Here is a 17938-nt window from a genome sequence, read left to right as displayed (position 1 = left end):
GAATCGCAATATCAAAAGCCAATTAATCACAGGGAAATAAAAAAGTCCAAGCTATACCACAAATTTGTCAACACTGAATTTTACAATAGGAATGAAACCAAGACAAAGTAGAGATTGGTTTTATTTATACGCTATCATATGTGCACAAATATGTAATAGAGCTATAAATTAATAAGATGTTTTTACCCCATAAAAGAATCAGGGAAGCAAAATATATTTTCTTTTTTTGGCACTGGGGAGAAAATACAGTAAGTTCTAGGTTTGGTATCAATTTTTAAAATATTTTGACAAAAGTCCTACAATATTATTTCAAGTTCACTGATAATTCATTAGAAAATCTGGCAAATTATTTTAACACAAACAGAAATTTAACAAAGGCTTTTAATCCAAAATAAAGGAGAAAAAGGAAACTAACTGGGTACGGTGCTAGGTTTTCATAGATGCTATCTCATTTAACATTTGATAAAGATTTGAAGCAAATGTTTTTTATTTAGGTTATGATCATACTGCCTGACATAATCACAAAATCAAAAGACTAATCACATGCTAAAATTATAAATAATCGAAGCAGGCAACAAACATAGTAAGTAGTCAATTCATTTTGTTTATTCACAGGATTTATGTAAAACTATTTAAGAGCCTAAGCAGCAGTCTCTCATGGTACAACAGTACCACCTAGTGGTACTAACTAGGTAATACATGATGTGCAGAACTAAGCTCTGCAATTTCCTCCTTCATCCCACAACTATTAATTACGGAGAGCTGTCTATCAAGCACGTTGTTAGTGCTGGAAATGCAGGAATGAACAGCACCAGGTCCCTGTCTTCACGGGTCTAACGGCTAAGGCTTTTCTATTTATTCCATTTACAGAAATACACAACGTTAGAAAATATCTCTAAATATGCAAGAACCCATGTCATTTCCTTAGAAAATACTATTATTTTTACGGGGACTATTAACCATATAAAAAGCGATTTTTAAGGGAAAAGGTATTAAAGGCAGTTGCTGGATTACAAGAGATAACTTATTTAACTCTGCTGAAGCTGCTTTTTAAACAAACAAACAGACAGCCCCGAAACATAATCATTCCATTAAAAAAAAAACTGGACACTACTATAAACAGGAAAAGCGCCCTACGGTCTTCCTCCCGTCCCTCTGGGGTCAGAGAGCAATGCCAGGCTTGTGCCTAAATACGGCCGAAGGCTGGACGGCCCGGAACTGTGAGCAAAGCCTTGGGCGCGGACCCAGTGGAGGCGCACACTGCACACTGCACACTGCACCGCACTGCACCGCACTGCACCAGCGATAAAGCCACCTGCGCTGGGCAAGAGCTGCAGGCAGGAGCAGGGGAAGAGGGGCCGAAATCCACGCTCTGCCCGCACCCTGCAGCATCAGACCCCGCTCCTGACAGCGCTTCCGCCTGGAGGAGATCACGCTACCCGACTGCACAAAAAGCCATCTCCCCTGATTCGACCCGTCTCCACCAGTCTCGTCACCTTAAATAAGAGCCGCGGCCGAGGGACAGAGGTCCAGCCACCTGGCAGCCACACGTGCAATGCTTCCTCTCCCAAAACGCTTTCCACTAAACCCCACAACGCACGAGCTTCCCGCGACGGCCACATTCGAACCGGCGACGTCTGTGTTCGCGTGTGAACACGCACACTCCGGACGGCGAGCTCCCACGCTCAGCTAACCGCACCCAACACGCTACCAGCCATCACCAGGGAGAACGGGCAGACTGCACACCAGTGACCTCGATGCTGGCTGTTTCTACGAGAGGTCTCCCCGACAGCCAGCTTCCGCGGGGCTGAGCTACCCCGCCACCAGGTGGCTTCAGGAGGGAGGGAGGGGCAGAGACAGAGCCTGAAACAGCAGCAGCATCCTTATCCTTGGGGACACATTCCCAGACACCCTAGTGGGTGTCTGAAACTGAATACAGTACCCGACACTATGCACACTGGGTTTTTCCTGCATATACACAGCTATGACAAAGTGTAATTTATACATTAGGCACAGCAGGAGACCAACCACTCATAAAACAGAACCATCGTTAACGATAAACTGTGATACAAATTACGTGACTGGTCTGTGTCCCTCTCGCGACGTGCCGTGTTATCCTGTCTCCACCCTTCTTTTCCCTCCTGCGATGATGTGAGCCCAAGTGAGGAATTTTCCATTTAACGTTTTCAGACCTCAGTTACCACGGGGTCACAAACCTCAGAAAGCGGAGCCGCGGATAAGGGGGACCATTGTTCAGAAAGAAAGGAACGAAAGCGAGCCGAAGGAAAAAACTCTTTAATCGAAATGCTGACACCAACTGTCTCACGTGTTTTTCTTAAAGACAATTATGTGAACATGGGCTTCGGCGTGCATGAGTGAGAGAAGAAAGTCAGAGATTCTGAAGAACAGCACTGAAGAGAAGCTGCACTGTGGGATTCTGGCGGTGGTACTTTTGCTTGTTAGGCAATCGATATTAGTCAGCGTCAGTATTCCTAAGTGTGGTCCCCAGGTCAGGCATTAGCATCACTTATGAGAAATTCATCATCTCGGGCCCCACTGCAGACCCGCTGAAGCAGCAGCCCCGGGGCTGGAGCCCCGCGCTCTGCTTCAATCAGCCTCAGGGACGGCGACGCGGGCCGAGGCCTGCGCACCGGTGTGGCTTTGCCGGGAGATCCGTCAACCCTGTGCCACACGGCGGCACGGACGTTCTTACACCAGCGGGTGGGAGCACAGACTGGAATGACAGGAATCGGCACTGACTCAGCGACCCAGAATGACCTGAGAGAGAACCCCACGTGCCCGTGTCGGCTGAAAAGCAGCAGCTGAATCAAAACCACGTGAGGCACAGAAACGAAGTCGTCCCACCTTCGTGGCCTGGTTTTACAGAGATATTTGATCAAGATCACACAGAAGCAGTCTGTCGACTTCGAAGATGGAGACAACCCTTAAAATGCTAACCAGCTTCATTCCCATGTTCAGACATACACTGGCAGCTATTGACAAGAAAACTGAAAACAGGTTTGGAGTTATTCATTCGTCTAACGATAATGAAGAGCTTAACACCAAACAATGAAATGAGATTTCGATTCCGAAGGGGGAAAATTAAAGTCAAATCCTAAGAAAATAAAGAGTATAATCGCATCTATATTTGGCAATCAGCAATACTAAATTTCTTTGCTTTCCCCAAGAAGAATGTTCAGTTTTCACTTTAATTTAGTTTCACCTAAATTAAAAAAGGTTCTTAACTCTGGCTAAATTCATCTTAATACCTTTGTAGCTGCAAATTTTTAGTAAGCTCCTTGCACTAGTAGTTTAGTAATCTCCCCTACAGCTGATGAAAGCCCGTCTGAAATTCTGCCTGCAAAATAAGGAATACATGGGAAAGCTCTTTACGCAAAAAAACCAAAAAACAAAAAAACGTTTCCTAGTAGAAACCAATGGAAGCAAAATACGGCCCCAAATCTTCGGAATTTGAATAAGAATACCAACGGCTTCCCAACCACGTGAGACGTCGCAACTTCTCAATAACCAGAAAGGACTGAACTTTTCAGTGTGGACTGTCCAAGAGCTCCAATGAGGAGCCCACAGATTCAAGGTTACACACAGGGGCTCAGATCAACAGAAACTCAACTCTTCTGTGCTTCTTAGAGAATCCTTACTAAGCGACTCCGATTTTGATCAATTTCTGCCTTCTCCATTCCTTCACAAACTAGTTCGTTTTAATTGCTTTGCTAGAAGGGTATTCCAGGCTACTTGTCCACCAGGCCTTCGGTTTTGGTAACTGTATACTTCCAGATTCGAATGTGTACTTTATAAGAGCCAAACAAGCTAGGAAAGCATATAGTATGGTATCCTAGAAAAAAAAGATTAAGATGCTGAAATTATGTCCCCCTTAATTATAGTGTGAGCACACGTTAAATGCATAGTTCTCTAAGAGAACCTAGTTCTGCCTAGCTTTCCAGGAACTCGGGCCTCATACTGCTGAAGAACACGCTTCTTTGATGCATTATTATTTTTTCATCCACAGCACTGTTTTTCGTTATAATTTCATTTGCTGCCCTTGATTGTACTACACGCTCGACACTCAAATGCAAGCTCAAGGAGGTTCTCTTGGTGGTTTCTGTTCCAACCCGCTATCTACACATCTGGCTCCACAGAATTAAGCTTTAGGACACTTTCAGGCCAAGCTGATCCTCATTGTTTACGTTCTCTTACAGATTGTTACTAAGTGAAAGCTGACTACACTGCCTGAAAAGACAAATGTAACATCTTAAAGAGTCTTCTGAGTAAGTGCCCTATACGTCTCGTTCTCAATTAGCAGCTTGAAATATTTAGAATATACTCTGCCGGTTAGTCTCTTAAAGCACAGCCTCGTTCTTTTATCTGCTACAGTGTGGCACTTAAATGAGAATTCAGATTTATAAACAAATCAGCAGAGCTGTAAATCCATCTAGAAAATAGACACCACTGTTTTAATATCACGAATTTGTTAAACAGCTTAAATGAGAAAACGTATGTCAAAATTCTCTGTAAAACTAGGAATGCTACATAAACAAAACTAAGTTGTGTCTAGTAAAGAACATGCATACTCCCAAGCTAGCTACTGACATGAAGAAAAGATTTCAAAATAACCAGAGCTCCTGGGGGAAATGGATGATTTCAGGTCTGGGACACCGGAAGTCTAAAGTTTGATCTGGGACATCCTGTTATCCCAGAAAGCAAGAAAGTACTCAAAAAAACACGGGGTCCGGCCTAAAGGGCACCAGAGCCAGTCCGCACTGGTTCCCACTGCCAAGCTTCAAACAGCATGACTGCAAAATACGGAACAAATGAAAGTTCCTACGTCACGGTATTTAAAAAGCCAAAGACAAACGAGGAGAGGAGGAGGCTCCCTCGTCAGCTCTGGAGGTAGCTGGGCCGAGTCCTAAGTCCGGAAAGTGATCAGAGGGAAGGGAACGTTACTCCCGGTCGTGAGAGACCCATACTCGCCCCTAGATAAAAAAACAGGTGAGAAAAGACATTGTGTGAGCTCTGACGGCACCGCGGTTTCAGGAAAGGATCATCGCTGGCGCCGGAGGACAAAAGACGGAGAAAGGTGCACTGGCCTTTGCACAGTACTCAGCCTGGAAATTCCTTTCAGCACCTCTGATAAAGGGACGCGGATTCCCACTTCAAACAAATGGAAACCGACCTTCGCTAACGGGGACTTTGGGTACCGCACCTCCTGATGGGACGCTACAGACACGTCATCTGCGCACGACACCCACGAAACACTCACGCCGGAAAAGCTTAACCTGAAGCCTGATCCTCAGTCACGGCTTCTCGCTCACAGGAAAGGGCGCAGAGAAGCAAGTTAAAGGACATGATGGGGAAACAATCAGACAGCTCGGAAGCCGGACTTATTCTTCAAGACAACTGGTTTCTCTCTTTACACTGCCTTCTTTAAAAAGAGAAAGAAAGACGGAAGGAAGGGCATGGGGCCGGTCTAGAATAAGAGGCCAAGACACGACCAAACGCAAGGCATGAACCGCGACTGGATTCTGGTTCTCAAAGTTCTAAAAGAATCTTCGGAATTAATGGTCTGGGACTTATATGTCAACAAAGCTGTTCAAAAAAAAAGAAAAGAATTTCTGGGACAGCGTGGCTACCACCTCCAAATAACCACCCCACACAGACAGACAGCAGACAGACACTAGAGGGAGAGAAAGACGGGCAGGTGACCACGTGACACAAACACACTGGACGTGGGCTGCTTTGAGAACCAAGGCGAGAAATACAGGTCTGTGTAAGACCAGAAATATTGGTCTTTCTTACTTTCTTCCTGTTTGAAAATTTTCATATAGCAGCTAAAAAACAAAAAGAACTCTAAAATTTCTATTAGACAAGCCTTGATTAAATACAAGATGCATTTGCTATCCAGTGAATTTTAATTCCTTGTTAACTGAACAGAAAGTCAATTATAACAGCGAATTTTCTAAATGTTTCACAATTCCGAAATGTTTTACCAGGGTAATATTTTCTTTTACTTCCTTAACAGTTTGGAGAAATAAAAGTTGAAAATGGTCAGTTTCCACGTGCGGCCCCACATCCGATGAAGGGCAGACGAGACCTAGGAAAACAGACGCAAGCTGCCTCGCTCACCATCCTCCTCCTCACCTGGGTAGGTGACGCATGGCTCATTCGCCAGCCCCAGCTCTTCTAGCTCATGTAAGTGAAGGAAGGGACGGTTTTGTTTTGATTCTCGTAAGGTACCTCAGATGCTGTAAGCAGCAGGCACTGATGCTGAAACAGGGTTTTGGAGCAGTGTAGACTGGGTTTGAATCCGCATTCTACCAACTACTATCGATGTGACATGGGGTGAGTCACTCAATCTTTCTGACTTTGGGTTTCTCACCTCTGAAATGGGAGTTCTAGTCTTTCTTAAAACGGTCATTATGTAAAAATAGAATCCCACAGTGCCTGGCGCAAAGCGAACAGTGAGCCCCCTTCCAGGCCCCCGACCGCCATCCCTACCTACTGCCGCCCTGAGCTGTCCTGTCCCCACGGAATCCCCGACCTGGGACACCTGGAGCCCTCAGCGATGTTCTGTACTGTATTCAGAGATGAGAACATTCAAATAAGACGACAGCACCTGTTCAGAAACCAAACTTTCCTCAGTAAGCAACATCTTACTGAGGTACTAGTGAACCGCAGCTTGAAATGAACACAAAGAGAATGTGAACATTTTCTAGGTCCTCAAAATCTAGTTTATTTTGTAAGAATTGTGCGCTATCAGACCAGATACCCTTAAAATGAGAACTTTCCAAATCTAAACACAATTTTTATTAAATTATTGGGTAATTTGGGGTCATTCTGTAATTCAGAAGCAGTAAGTTCCCTTTCAAACTGGTTTCCAACTACAGATTCATTTTTGACTATAACCTGTTAGGAAAAATGAGAGCTAAATGTAAGGAACGCGTTCTGACCCACAACACGAAATAAAAACTGTCGCATTCATACAACACTTGCTGCTTGTTGACTGCTGTCCTGAGAATCTGCCATGTGCTACCACGTGGCTGCCACAGTCCCTGCGACGCGGCAGCCACCACTAGAGTGGTCACCCTAAAACGGATGAGCACCCGAGGCGCGACGTGGTGGGTGGCGGCCGGGGCTCTGGGCCCGGAGGGCGTGTGCTTCCAGAGTCTGAGGCCTGGGCCCCTACGTGTGATACAGCACGCAACCCGCCAACGTTCTCAACCGCCTACCACTCAAATATAACGTTTTTTATCAAGAAACAATAAAGTGCTCTTCTGAATTTTACGAATGCACCGTAAGAGGTACCGCGTTTGTGCAGGACAATTAAATTGTTTTTAAAAAAGGGGCCTCAACCTCGCTGATGAAAAGCCTCCATAGCAGCCAGTTCAGGCAGAGAGAACAGCTCTTCACATAGGGCCAGAAGGCATGTGGCACCGTCACTGATTTTTATCTTCACAGTCACTAAGGATGTCCACAGCAGCTCTGTAGCCAGTGCTCACTCTGCTCTTACCCATGTCCCACCGCTGCCAACTTAGGCTCACGGGGCTCTGACTGCTGCTCACACCGGAAACCAGCCTCCGGTGAGAACCAAAAGCGCGTTTTGGAAGAAGTGAACACAGGAAACTGGCTTCCAACGGCTCCCAGCGGCGGCGATGTGCACAGCCGCGCCTCTTCCAGACTTGGGAGTCTCACTTCTGTCTAAACTCATCTATTTAGGCATTTGCAGTAAACAAACATTGAGCTGAATTATTTACAAAGTTAGGATTCCACACATTCCCGGTGGAGCCGCTTTCCTGTGAAAGTTAAAACGCTGCCGCCACATGGGGTGCGGGGGCCACTTAAGGGCAGTGTCTTTCTCTAGCCCCTTGCCTGGCTTCTGCATCCCCAGCTCCATCGAAAACCTGTCCTGGAGGCTGCTGGGGAACCATGTGGGGACCTGAGTGAGGAGCCCCCTGCTCCTAGGCTTCTTCCACTGGAAGCAGGAATTCAGTAGATCCTAAACACACAGCAAATTCGGAGCCTGGGCCTAAGTTACTGATACCAAAGGAGCCGGGTGTCTCGCAAGCATCCCCACCTCTGACTACCTCGCTACGAAGACATTACAGGGTTGCCATCTATGAGACATGTATGAGAATAGAGCCCCCTAAACTTCTCTCTCTGTTTGACATTTAATGACATTTAAAGTGCTCAAATCACAAAATCAGAAAGAAAAAAAAACACCAACCAAAAAACCCTACTCTCTTCCAGTAACTTTTTTTCCTTGGGATTTTTAATGAAATTTGTTGCCCTGCAGTCAAGAAAGAAATCTTTAACGGAAACTGGCTGGCATCCTTTTCTACTACTGAATGATTATTGTGGTTTCATTGTAACCAAACAGAAGCCAAAACTGATACATTGGCAATTTCAAATGAATGAAAACCTTGCAGAAAGTCTGCAACTCCAAAGTAACATAGTCAGTGATCTATCAGCAGCTAATGCCTGTCCTCCTCTGAGACGCACCGATTTAAAATGTATCACAAATAACCCACCTTTAAGGAAATAAGACACTTATTTCCTTAAAGACACAAATTCCAAGAAATTGTGACTGGATTTTAGTCAGCTCTTCAAGAAAAGAGCAAAAGCAATGATCACAACTTTGAAAGGTAAGGAAAAAATTAATGGCTCTTCGTTATTAAAATCCGATTATCTGCGATATTAGGAAAATACACCGTGCTAGACAGGTGGCTTTTCTGAAGGAAGAAGCCATTCCCGTGGGGACTTACATTTTGTAAAATGTACGTTTTTGCTGCTTCCTTAAACACAGCGTATTACATATAATTCGGTCTTTTGAAGAGCCACCCAGCGTCAACACCGCGGAGAGCCAGCGAGCCTGCTCACTCGGTTCACAGAAGGGGTTCACGGAAGGGGTTCACGGGCTCCGTGTCAGAGATGCCCTCCAGATACACGACGATTAACGCTGCAAAACTAGAAACGCTTCAATTTAATCATGTGAAAAACTCTACAATACCCGATCCACCTTCCCTGTTGGGAAAACAGGTTAATTGTTCCCACGGTTTTGGGGACCCCACAGAGACACCTGGGACTCAGCAGCTCAGGCGACAGGTGACCTCGGCATACACTGCATCTGTTCTGGCAGCCTGCCCCTCCGGGGTCACGCTTCCTGCACCAGCCACGTGCCTCTCCCCACACTGCATGTGGCCTGTCTCCATGTCACCTCCTTCTCACTGCTGGTGAGGACACGGCCTCCCCAAGTCTGGGCCTCTCGCACGTTCCATCTTTCAGTCTCGATTTTGTAAAAACTGTCCCCATTTCTGAATCTCCCAAGCTGTAAACCTCAGTCATCCCTAATTCCTCCGTCCCCCTTTTCCTTCTGAATGTGGACCGCTGGGCTGCCTCCCAAATGGGGTTCCTCTTTTCTAGCCTCCCCACCCTCCCACCCCGGCAGCCTCCGTTCAGTCTTCCTCTTGCTCTGCTATGGCAAAAGCCTCCCGCTAGGTGGCCTCCTGACACAGTCCTTCCACCCTTCAGCCTTCTCTCTAAAAATAACAACAGCTGATCAGATCATTCACCTGATGAAAAATGACAACTGCCCCCCAAATGCCTTAGAATAAAGTCCAAATTCTTTACCGGAAGATATGATCGAGACTTAAATCTGATCCACACCTACTTCTTCAGAATCCGCTCCTCCAGCTCCCCACCCATCAGTAAACGCCCTAATATTCCAACCTCCATGGAAGAGGAAAACAATTACAAAGAACGTGCAAAATCAGAGAACGGGCTTTTCCCCAACAGTGGAACAATGAGTGGCAGATCTTCCCTTCGAGCGCCTGAGCATGCCCTCTGAAGAAGTAGAAACGAAATGTGCCGGACCCTTTTCCTTGAATAATTCTAGTGAAAATGTCTACTCATTACAGCTTCGTTCCCTGAGGCTCATTTCTTTTAAATGTTTTCAAAGACTGTTTCGATCTAGGTTAGTTTCAACAGCACTGAATACTTGTTCTAATTTATGACTTGCTTTACGAGACACTTTAGCTTGAAGGCAGACTTTCAGGAGAAACATCACTCACTGGTGCTTCCTCTCCCGTCATTATCTGAATTCACATCACTCAGTGAGAAATGCTTCTTCAGACACGCAAAGCACCTTTACCTACAGACTACGTTAGCCCAGCGGATGAACTAGTGCCTTCACTGTGTTTGCTTTATGACATTTTAAAAGCAAAGCAACGTTTCTTATATTTTTCTGAAGCACATTTCTCGAGTCTCATTTTCTAAGACCATCTTCACATTATAATTTTTTCAACTGTAAGACTTTCTAATTTCATGAGCAGCAACCTGGAACACTTACTCAAACCATTTGGAAAATGGTTTCTCTTCTTCTTTCCGTATGAAATATTGGGTGGACTGATTCACTCCAAAGAACTGACCCCACAATGAATTTGACATTCAATACTTCACTCGAAACTTCTATTTTTGTGGTAAGAATTATTATTTTTTTTGGCTTTTCACTTCTACTAACAGTGTTCCTTTCCATGACCCTATCTCACAAAAATATAAATAAAATAAAAAAAATAAAAATAAAGTCCCTAACATTGATTTAACAAGATTTATTTGACACGAAGAAACTAATTAGTGACTCAAATGTAATATACTGGTTTGACATCTTTTAAAATACTTAAGTCTTTTCAAAATCTCTTTTTTTTAATGATCTTAAAAAAACAATCACACCCTCTTTGTCTCTAAGGCTTTCTAACATGAGTGAGTCCCCAGTGCAGAAATGATGACTGCACACAATAAAACTGATTTAAAAAAAAAAAGATTAAAATAATTATAAGGGCAACAATACTATCCATGTCAGCAGGATCAGAGGATTAAAAATATTTTGATTAACAGCTAATAACATGAAGGCAATCTTTGAAACATAAAGAAGAAATATTCCAACCCAGGTACCAAAAGCCTTGAAGCTTGAAGATCATGGTTTTAAAAGGAACAAGCGGACTTCTCACGACTGAATCTGCAGCTCACAAAAACAGCAAATACAAAACTATAACACGGAACAGATCACATGCAGACGTGTGGCCCACAGATGCCCGTCGCCCTTAAGACACTTAGGAATCACAGACGGCGATGAAGAAATGAGCCGGTGGGGGAGGAGTGACGGGCCGACTGCGTGAGAAGCAGGCGGCGTCCAGGTCCCCCGCCCCGGCTGCTGGAGGCAGGTGACTGACGCTACCACCGGCAGGTCAATCGGCCTCCGAGGACACTGACGCAGAGAGGGCCTGGGAGCTGGAAGCCGGGGCAGCACGGAGAGCTTGTGTGGAGTCGTCCGCACACTGACCACTGGTGGCCGGAGGCTGTTGTCATGCTGCTCCAAGAACGCCGGCAGCAAGTTCTCACCCCACACGCAGGCCGCAGACTGCGGGACTCTTCCAGAAGAAAGACGACGGAAACAGACATTTGGGCATCATCGATAAACAAACCAACTCTACTCAAATTATTCTACAGCTGAGCTCGCCAACCAGAAAACGCTGGCTCGCACTGGACTGTTCGGTCAGCTCTCTAGGACGTCGCCCTCAGAGGTGAACGGTCAGAGAGCATCGGGCGTGGAGGAAGCCTCCAACCTGCGAGATGGGCCAAGACGAACGCAAGGAGCTGGAAGACACCGAAACAACGCAGAGCAAGGTAAAACGCCGGTAATTCCTCGAGGAGAACAGATACTGCCTTAAACAAATAAAAATAGCATCAAGAGGAACAAAAAAACCCAAAAAGAATTCTTCGAAATTAAAAAATATGAAATCATATTTTTCTTTCAATTCGACCTAAGAGCTGGAAATCAAAGAACCTCCCCAGAAAGTCACCAGAGAGGCAGAAAGTGAGAGGGAAAAAGTTATGAAAATCAGAGGATCAATCCAGAATACCGAACAACCAATTAAGAGAAATTCCTGAGAGGAAACAAGAAAAGAGAGACAAAAATAATGAAGATGTTACACACACAACGACCTGCTGGACGCGAGGACGCGCACCTCGTGCTGGACTGACAGGTGCAGCCCGCCGCGTGTCCGGCCCAGGAACGGGGCGGAGCCGCCCGGACAGCCCACCGGGAACGCCGGGCCCGCGGGGACCAGGCTCAGAGCCTCCAAAGCGGAAAGCAGCCAACGGAAAGCGCTGAACTCCTCGTTTGCAAGAGAAAGAAAGGCTCCAAGCAAGGGAGCCGCACTCGCAGCTCCCGAGGGAGAACCCCGCACGCAGACCAGACGCCTGCAGGAAGCAGCTTCCGGGGCCGCCGGAGGGCAGCGCCACAAGCTGGGTGGCCCGAGCGAGTCATTCTCTCTCCCACGGTTCATCTCCCCCTCCGAGGGCTCCAGGGACACTCTGCTCTCTGACCCCCCGGCTTCTGGCACTGTCAGCATTCTCTGACCTTCGGCCATGTCACCCCGTCCTCGGCCTCTGTGGTCACACGGGTCAGAAAGGCCGGGGAAGCAGTCATCACGCCAGAGGTCATGAAAAGGACGGAGGTCGTCTGCTCCGACCTGAACGGCACCAGCCGCCTCGGCATGAGGACGACTGTCCTTACTCCCCAAAGCTCCGGGTCTTGGTGTTTCAGAAGCCACACACCACCGCGACGGCCGCTGCGGGCAAGTCTCGCACTGAAGCCGCGCCCGCCCTCAGCTTCCCCGTCCCCAGACCCCATGGAGGGCTGGCTGCAGATGAGAGACGTGGCCCTCCCTCTAAACATGTCCCTGGATCTACTTTTTCCGGAGTCCCAAGCGCAGGGGTGCGACACCCATCACGGGCACCTCCACACCGAATGCATTGGCACGAAACCTAAGACTCCAGGCTGTGACCATGCAGAAACGTTAATAAAATCTGAAAATGCTGTAACTTATAAGTGTGCTTTTCTGCCTCAAAACCCTCTGGTGTAAGAGCGAACGGCCCGATGCGCTGAGTCCTGGGAGAAGCCTTACCTGCCTGGCTTCCGCGGTCCTCCTGGCGGACCCCTTCTGGTTCGTGCCCCCGTCCAGCCCCCTCAGGACGCTGATGAAATCCTTCTTGGAAACAGCGGACATCAGCTTGGCGCGCTTTCTGACGGAGCTTCCCGCTTCCTTGACCTTTTCATCCACGTTCTTCTGATGCTTCTGAACGGCGTTGAACAACTGCACGACACCCCTACAGATGACAAACGACCAGAACAACGTACTCAGCCGACGGTCGCACCGGAATACAAACTCTGGGACCAGAACAATGTGTTTTTCCTGCTTAAGAAAGAGGCAAGCGTTTTGTAGGCACTCAATGAAGCGTTGAATGAATAGACAGATACTTCTGGAAAATAAAAGTACATTTCAATGAATGAATATGAATTTCTGAATAGAGAATATATGTGATAGATACGTGATTTTTTTCTCAGCTTTGCTCTTCCTAAATCAACGTCTGTGCAATTAGAACTAAGAATTATTTTTAACACAAACATCTATTTCTCAAAATAGGATTACATGCTGGTTGAAAGTACTCAGCATAATGGAAAAAGCACACCCTTTATAGTTAGCTACCTGACCATCTGACTCTAGCAAAGATTTTCAGGATTTCGATTTCATCTGTAAATGGGAAAAATAATACCCCAGTATCTTAAAAAGCATTCAGCTATATTATCAGCAACTCCTATGCTATAAAACCGATTTTAAAATCCTATTTAAAAAATATTTACTTTGTAGTTACTTTGTTTTGTAGTTAAGCTCGTTCAAAGATGGAGTCTGAAGATTGAGACCTGCGGTGCCCATCACAGGAGCCACGAGCCACGTGGCCAGTGAGCACGTGAAATATGACTAGTCCTAACTGCACTGTGCTCCAAGTTGAAAACACACACTGAATTCTGAAGACTGAGTACAAAAAAGAGAATTTTAGACTCTCACTAATAAATCGTTTATGTTTACCACATGTTGAAATAATCATTTAAAAATACTGGGTTAAATGAAATATATTATTGAAACTTATTTCTCTTCTTTTTACTTTCCTCAGTGTGGCTACAAAAAAATTTAGATTACTTATGTGGCGCATGTATTTCTACTGGAAAGCACTGATTTACACCATCAAGATCCCTTCCGGCTCTAACATTCTGTAATCTATTAATTTCCCTGCCATAGTGACCACGGGGAGAGGCCATCCGCCACGGCCCCGAATATCCTGCACATCCTTGCTAGGTTCTTCAGGACTTCAAGGCCCTGACTGCTCTCTCCTGGGGCATCCCGCAGGGCTGTGCTCGCAGTGACCTTCGGGAAGGAGCTAACGGCTCCTCCCAGACAAAGAGTGGGCTTGTTACCGCTCACCATAAAAGCCTCGGCATCCCAAGCACCGCGTTCCTCGCTGGTAACACGACCCACGCCAGGGGCAGGCGTCCGCCTAGGGCACCTGCGCTGCCCTGAGCGACAAAGGAAACCAGTGGGAATGTGAAGCGCTAGCTGCTGCTTTTGCCGGGAGTAATGAAGTCCTTTGTCTGTGACCCAGAAGTCTCTTTTCTTCTGCTAGCATTCGAGAAATGTTACCAGGCTGGTGTACTAGGTCACAGACAGGATAAAGTTCCATGCCCTGCACAGCAGGGCTGGGACCAAGGCGGGGAGAGTGAGGGGCCTAGGGTGTAAAATTTAAGAGGTGCTTTTACTTTCATGCACCGGCCCTACACTTTTCTAAATCCTCTATATGTATTAATTCATTTGATTTTCAAAGAAACCCTACAGGGAGGTATAATATTCTCCTGGTTTTACAGATTAATGCGCTGCGACAGAGCGAAAGCAAGCAGCACGCCCAAGGACACACGTCAGGAGTCAGGGCTGGAACCTGAACGCAGCAGCCAGGCTCCGGCGCTCACACTCTTACCCATCACCCATCACGCCTCCCTGTCTCACCACACGACACCCAAATGGACGGAAAATAACTGAAATCACGGAGGCGACGAGGAAGTTACAAGTAGCTCCACTCAATGTAACTGCTAGATTCTTTAAGCAGGGAACCAGGGCTGTCTGCTCTGGGCACCTTCTCCGACTCCCCTCGGCGACCTCCCGGTGGATGTCCCCAACACACAGGAAGTACCTCTCCTCTCAGAGACTTCGATTCCTCCAGGGGGGTGGGAAGGACTACCCAGCAGCCCCCAGATTCCATTTATCTGGACGCAGAAAATATCAAATAAAGGTCTGGCGCCAGTGATAGAAAAAAAAAAACAAAAAAACAAATGCAGAGTGAAAGGACAGCCTGAAGCTGCTGTCGTGTTACCTGTGACGTCATAAACGTAAACTGCACAACAGCGAAAACGGTCCTCAAAGGCCGTAAATGAAGACAATCATCTAATGGAAACGCAGTAAGCGAACTGATCACGCTTTCTTGTGACAAGAGAGACAAGACTATCTGAAATAGGTCCGTACTGAATACAGACTCAGCACATTATATTGTTGCCTCGTGGCACTGGCAAGTTAGGCTGGACTCAGCACGCAACAGGCCCCGAGGAGGGCGGGGCAGGGATCAAGCCTGGCCAGAAGGGCATCACCAGCAAAGCTTTAGGATACTCAGTTTTGAAAGGGCAGAAACGCCATCTTACCTCGTGGCAATTCGCTGAAGATTTCTCTCCGCTTCTTTGTCCTGGACGACATCTGGCTTTACTCTGCACATCATGTCCCATTCCCGCTTCTTATCAAGCTGTGTTATAAATATTGTCGTGTGAAAGAGTATTAGGCATTTTTGAAAGTGCAGCACACTTTGATATGATACTCTGTCAAAGGACAAAGGTAGTAAATCATTCTGGCTTAGTCTGTCACGGGACTTTAAGAAAACCCATGCTTTTAGGGGTTCGGCTCAGGGAGCCTGTGGTTAGCACTCAGCGTGTCACGTGAGACACACAGAGTGGGTTTCTGTCGGGTTCTCTGACAGCAGGGACCTGGAGCGCTGCCAGGATACTGAGCCAGGAAGACAAGGCAGGGTGTGGGAACACCACAGTCCAACTCTGCCATCACCGTGTCACCAGAGGGGAGCACTGGGAAGACCCCAAACCACCCTCTTTGGAACCATACGTTTAAACACTGTTTCTCCTCATTTTTAGGAACTGACTTCCTCAGCAGTCAGAATCATTAAGGATTTATATCAGCTTTAAAATGAACAGCATCATGTCCAGATATATCCTATTTGTACACTGACGATTTTCTTTTCCCGAACTCATTCAAACCCACTTTTCTCACGGCGCGTCTGACCACTACCCTTGCCGTGTATGGCACCTCGGTCCCCAGCTGCACCCAATTGACTCTTTGCTACTGCGCAGAGGGAGAAAGGGAACCAGCAAATGAGAAAATCCCACAGACGACATACTCCGATCCAGAATTGTGTTCGAGTAATATCCTGGTCCCGGGCACCTGCGCTGACACACTGCTTCTCCGGGTCCCCCTCCCAGGCCAATGTGTCACCAAATACCAAATATACTGAACATGACAAACTGATCACCAAGAAGCTGCTGAGCATCAGACCCAGCAATGAGAACAAGCGACAAAGGTCTCCTTTATCTGTGCCTTTTCTCCACTCATCCAACCTCTCACTTTGTACTAATAACAAGGTCTAATCACAGTAAAAGCAAATTCCTGATCTCGCTATAAACCTTAGCCTGATTCTTTCCTAAAGGAATCGATTCTTCCCAAATCGCATTATTTAACTGTTAAGAAATTCACTACCAGATGATGCTGGAAATAAAAAAAAACTCTTACTTTGAAGTTTAAAACCGTCAATTCTGAATTATCTACAGTACCCAAGGGATTAGCAGGCATGCAGTACCCCAAAATAATTAACTCTGAAATACATTTTTATAACTACGATTAGAAATAAGTTCCCAGTGTCCTGGAAACCGATAATGCTTAACTTTGAGACACGACGGTGATTCGCACAGGCACCAATGGGAAACATCTAAGGCGTCTGTAGCCACGGAGTCACGTTTCCGGCAGAGAAGTGTGCACACCGTGGGGACAGAAAGCTCTGGCCCGGGGCGCGGCGAGACGCCCGTTTCTCTCGGCTTGGGAATGTGGCTCTCTCGCTGAAACGTTGGGACCAGGTACTTTAGGGTCTGATATTTTTAAAGCCTCTTCTAGCTTTTGCCAGATAATAAACAGAGCCTCAAAGTTTCCGTTGAAAAGTTATGAGTACGATTTAGAAGCAAGGTGTATTTTAAAGTACAAGAATATTAAAGTAATAGCACAGTACGTTCTGTTTCTAAGAGCAAGCTTGAAAAGTTCCATCTTCATACAGCCTTCCACACAGAGCACCCAGTGTTAGGAGCGAGGAGAGCGTTGATCTTGAAACAAGATAAGGGGATGAAGTTAAAAGGACACATGTGCCAATGCAAATCCATCTTTTTCCTTCTTACGTATAAAGTACGTCTCAGAAATCTGTTCTTTTACGTTATCAGTGCAAATGAAGAAAGTTATTTTTTCATTAAAAAACAAAAACAAAAACAAAAACAAAAAACACTTATTCCTAAATAAGTTTAGGAATAAGTGTTTTAGACATAGAAATACTTCAAGTACAAGGGATCCAAAAACCTGGCTACTGTCTCTCTATCTTGACACTACACGACAGTAAACTGAAGTCTGACTTCTGGCCTTTAACTGGCAGACTGCACTAGGTTAATTTCTGTCATCTGAGGTTTAAAAAAAGGTATAATGGATCCAAGTTATCCGGCAGAGAAATACTGGCTTTCAGAACTGCGACCGGCCCCTGAGAGTGGTATCTTCACAGATGTAGATAATAAATCGGTTTTAGCAGAAAGTAACTAACGTGACTATTAGTTCAGTACCTAACAAAGTTCGCATATGGACAGCTAAATTCAATAAAATGACAGCAGTCACATCCACACGCGTGACTGCTTCGTTTTAAAAAGATAAACTTCCTTGGAGCATATTCCTGC

At 46.1% G+C, this 17938-nt stretch overlaps 1 protein-coding gene across 3 annotated transcripts in view; it reads right to left on the bottom strand.

Moving 5' to 3' along the window:
- RRP15 (ribosomal RNA processing 15 homolog) overlaps window positions 1-17938 on the bottom strand; it is a 37283-nt gene that overhangs the window by 12443 nt on the left and 6902 nt on the right. The window contains exons 3-5 of one of the 3 annotated variants that reach the window (XM_015592779.2): window positions 15596-15693; window positions 12978-13179; window positions 8833-8838 (exon numbers count right to left, since the gene is read on the bottom strand). In XM_015592779.2, coding sequence (XP_015448265.1) covers window positions 8833-8838; window positions 12978-13179; window positions 15596-15693 — 306 coding nt within the window. Of the gene's footprint in view, window positions 1-8832; window positions 8839-10599; window positions 11665-12977; window positions 13180-15595; window positions 15694-17938 lie in introns of those variants that run through there. The other 2 variants (XM_025049833.1, XM_025049834.1) reach the window with 2 other exon arrangements.

This window comes from Pteropus alecto, unplaced genomic scaffold, assembly GCF_000325575.1.
Source record: "Pteropus alecto unplaced genomic scaffold, ASM32557v1 scaffold65, whole genome shotgun sequence".
NCBI lineage: Eukaryota > Metazoa > Chordata > Mammalia > Chiroptera > Pteropodidae > Pteropus > Pteropus alecto.
The sequence above is the reverse complement of the archived record's forward strand: the minus strand, read 5'-3'. Positions and strand labels throughout refer to the sequence as shown.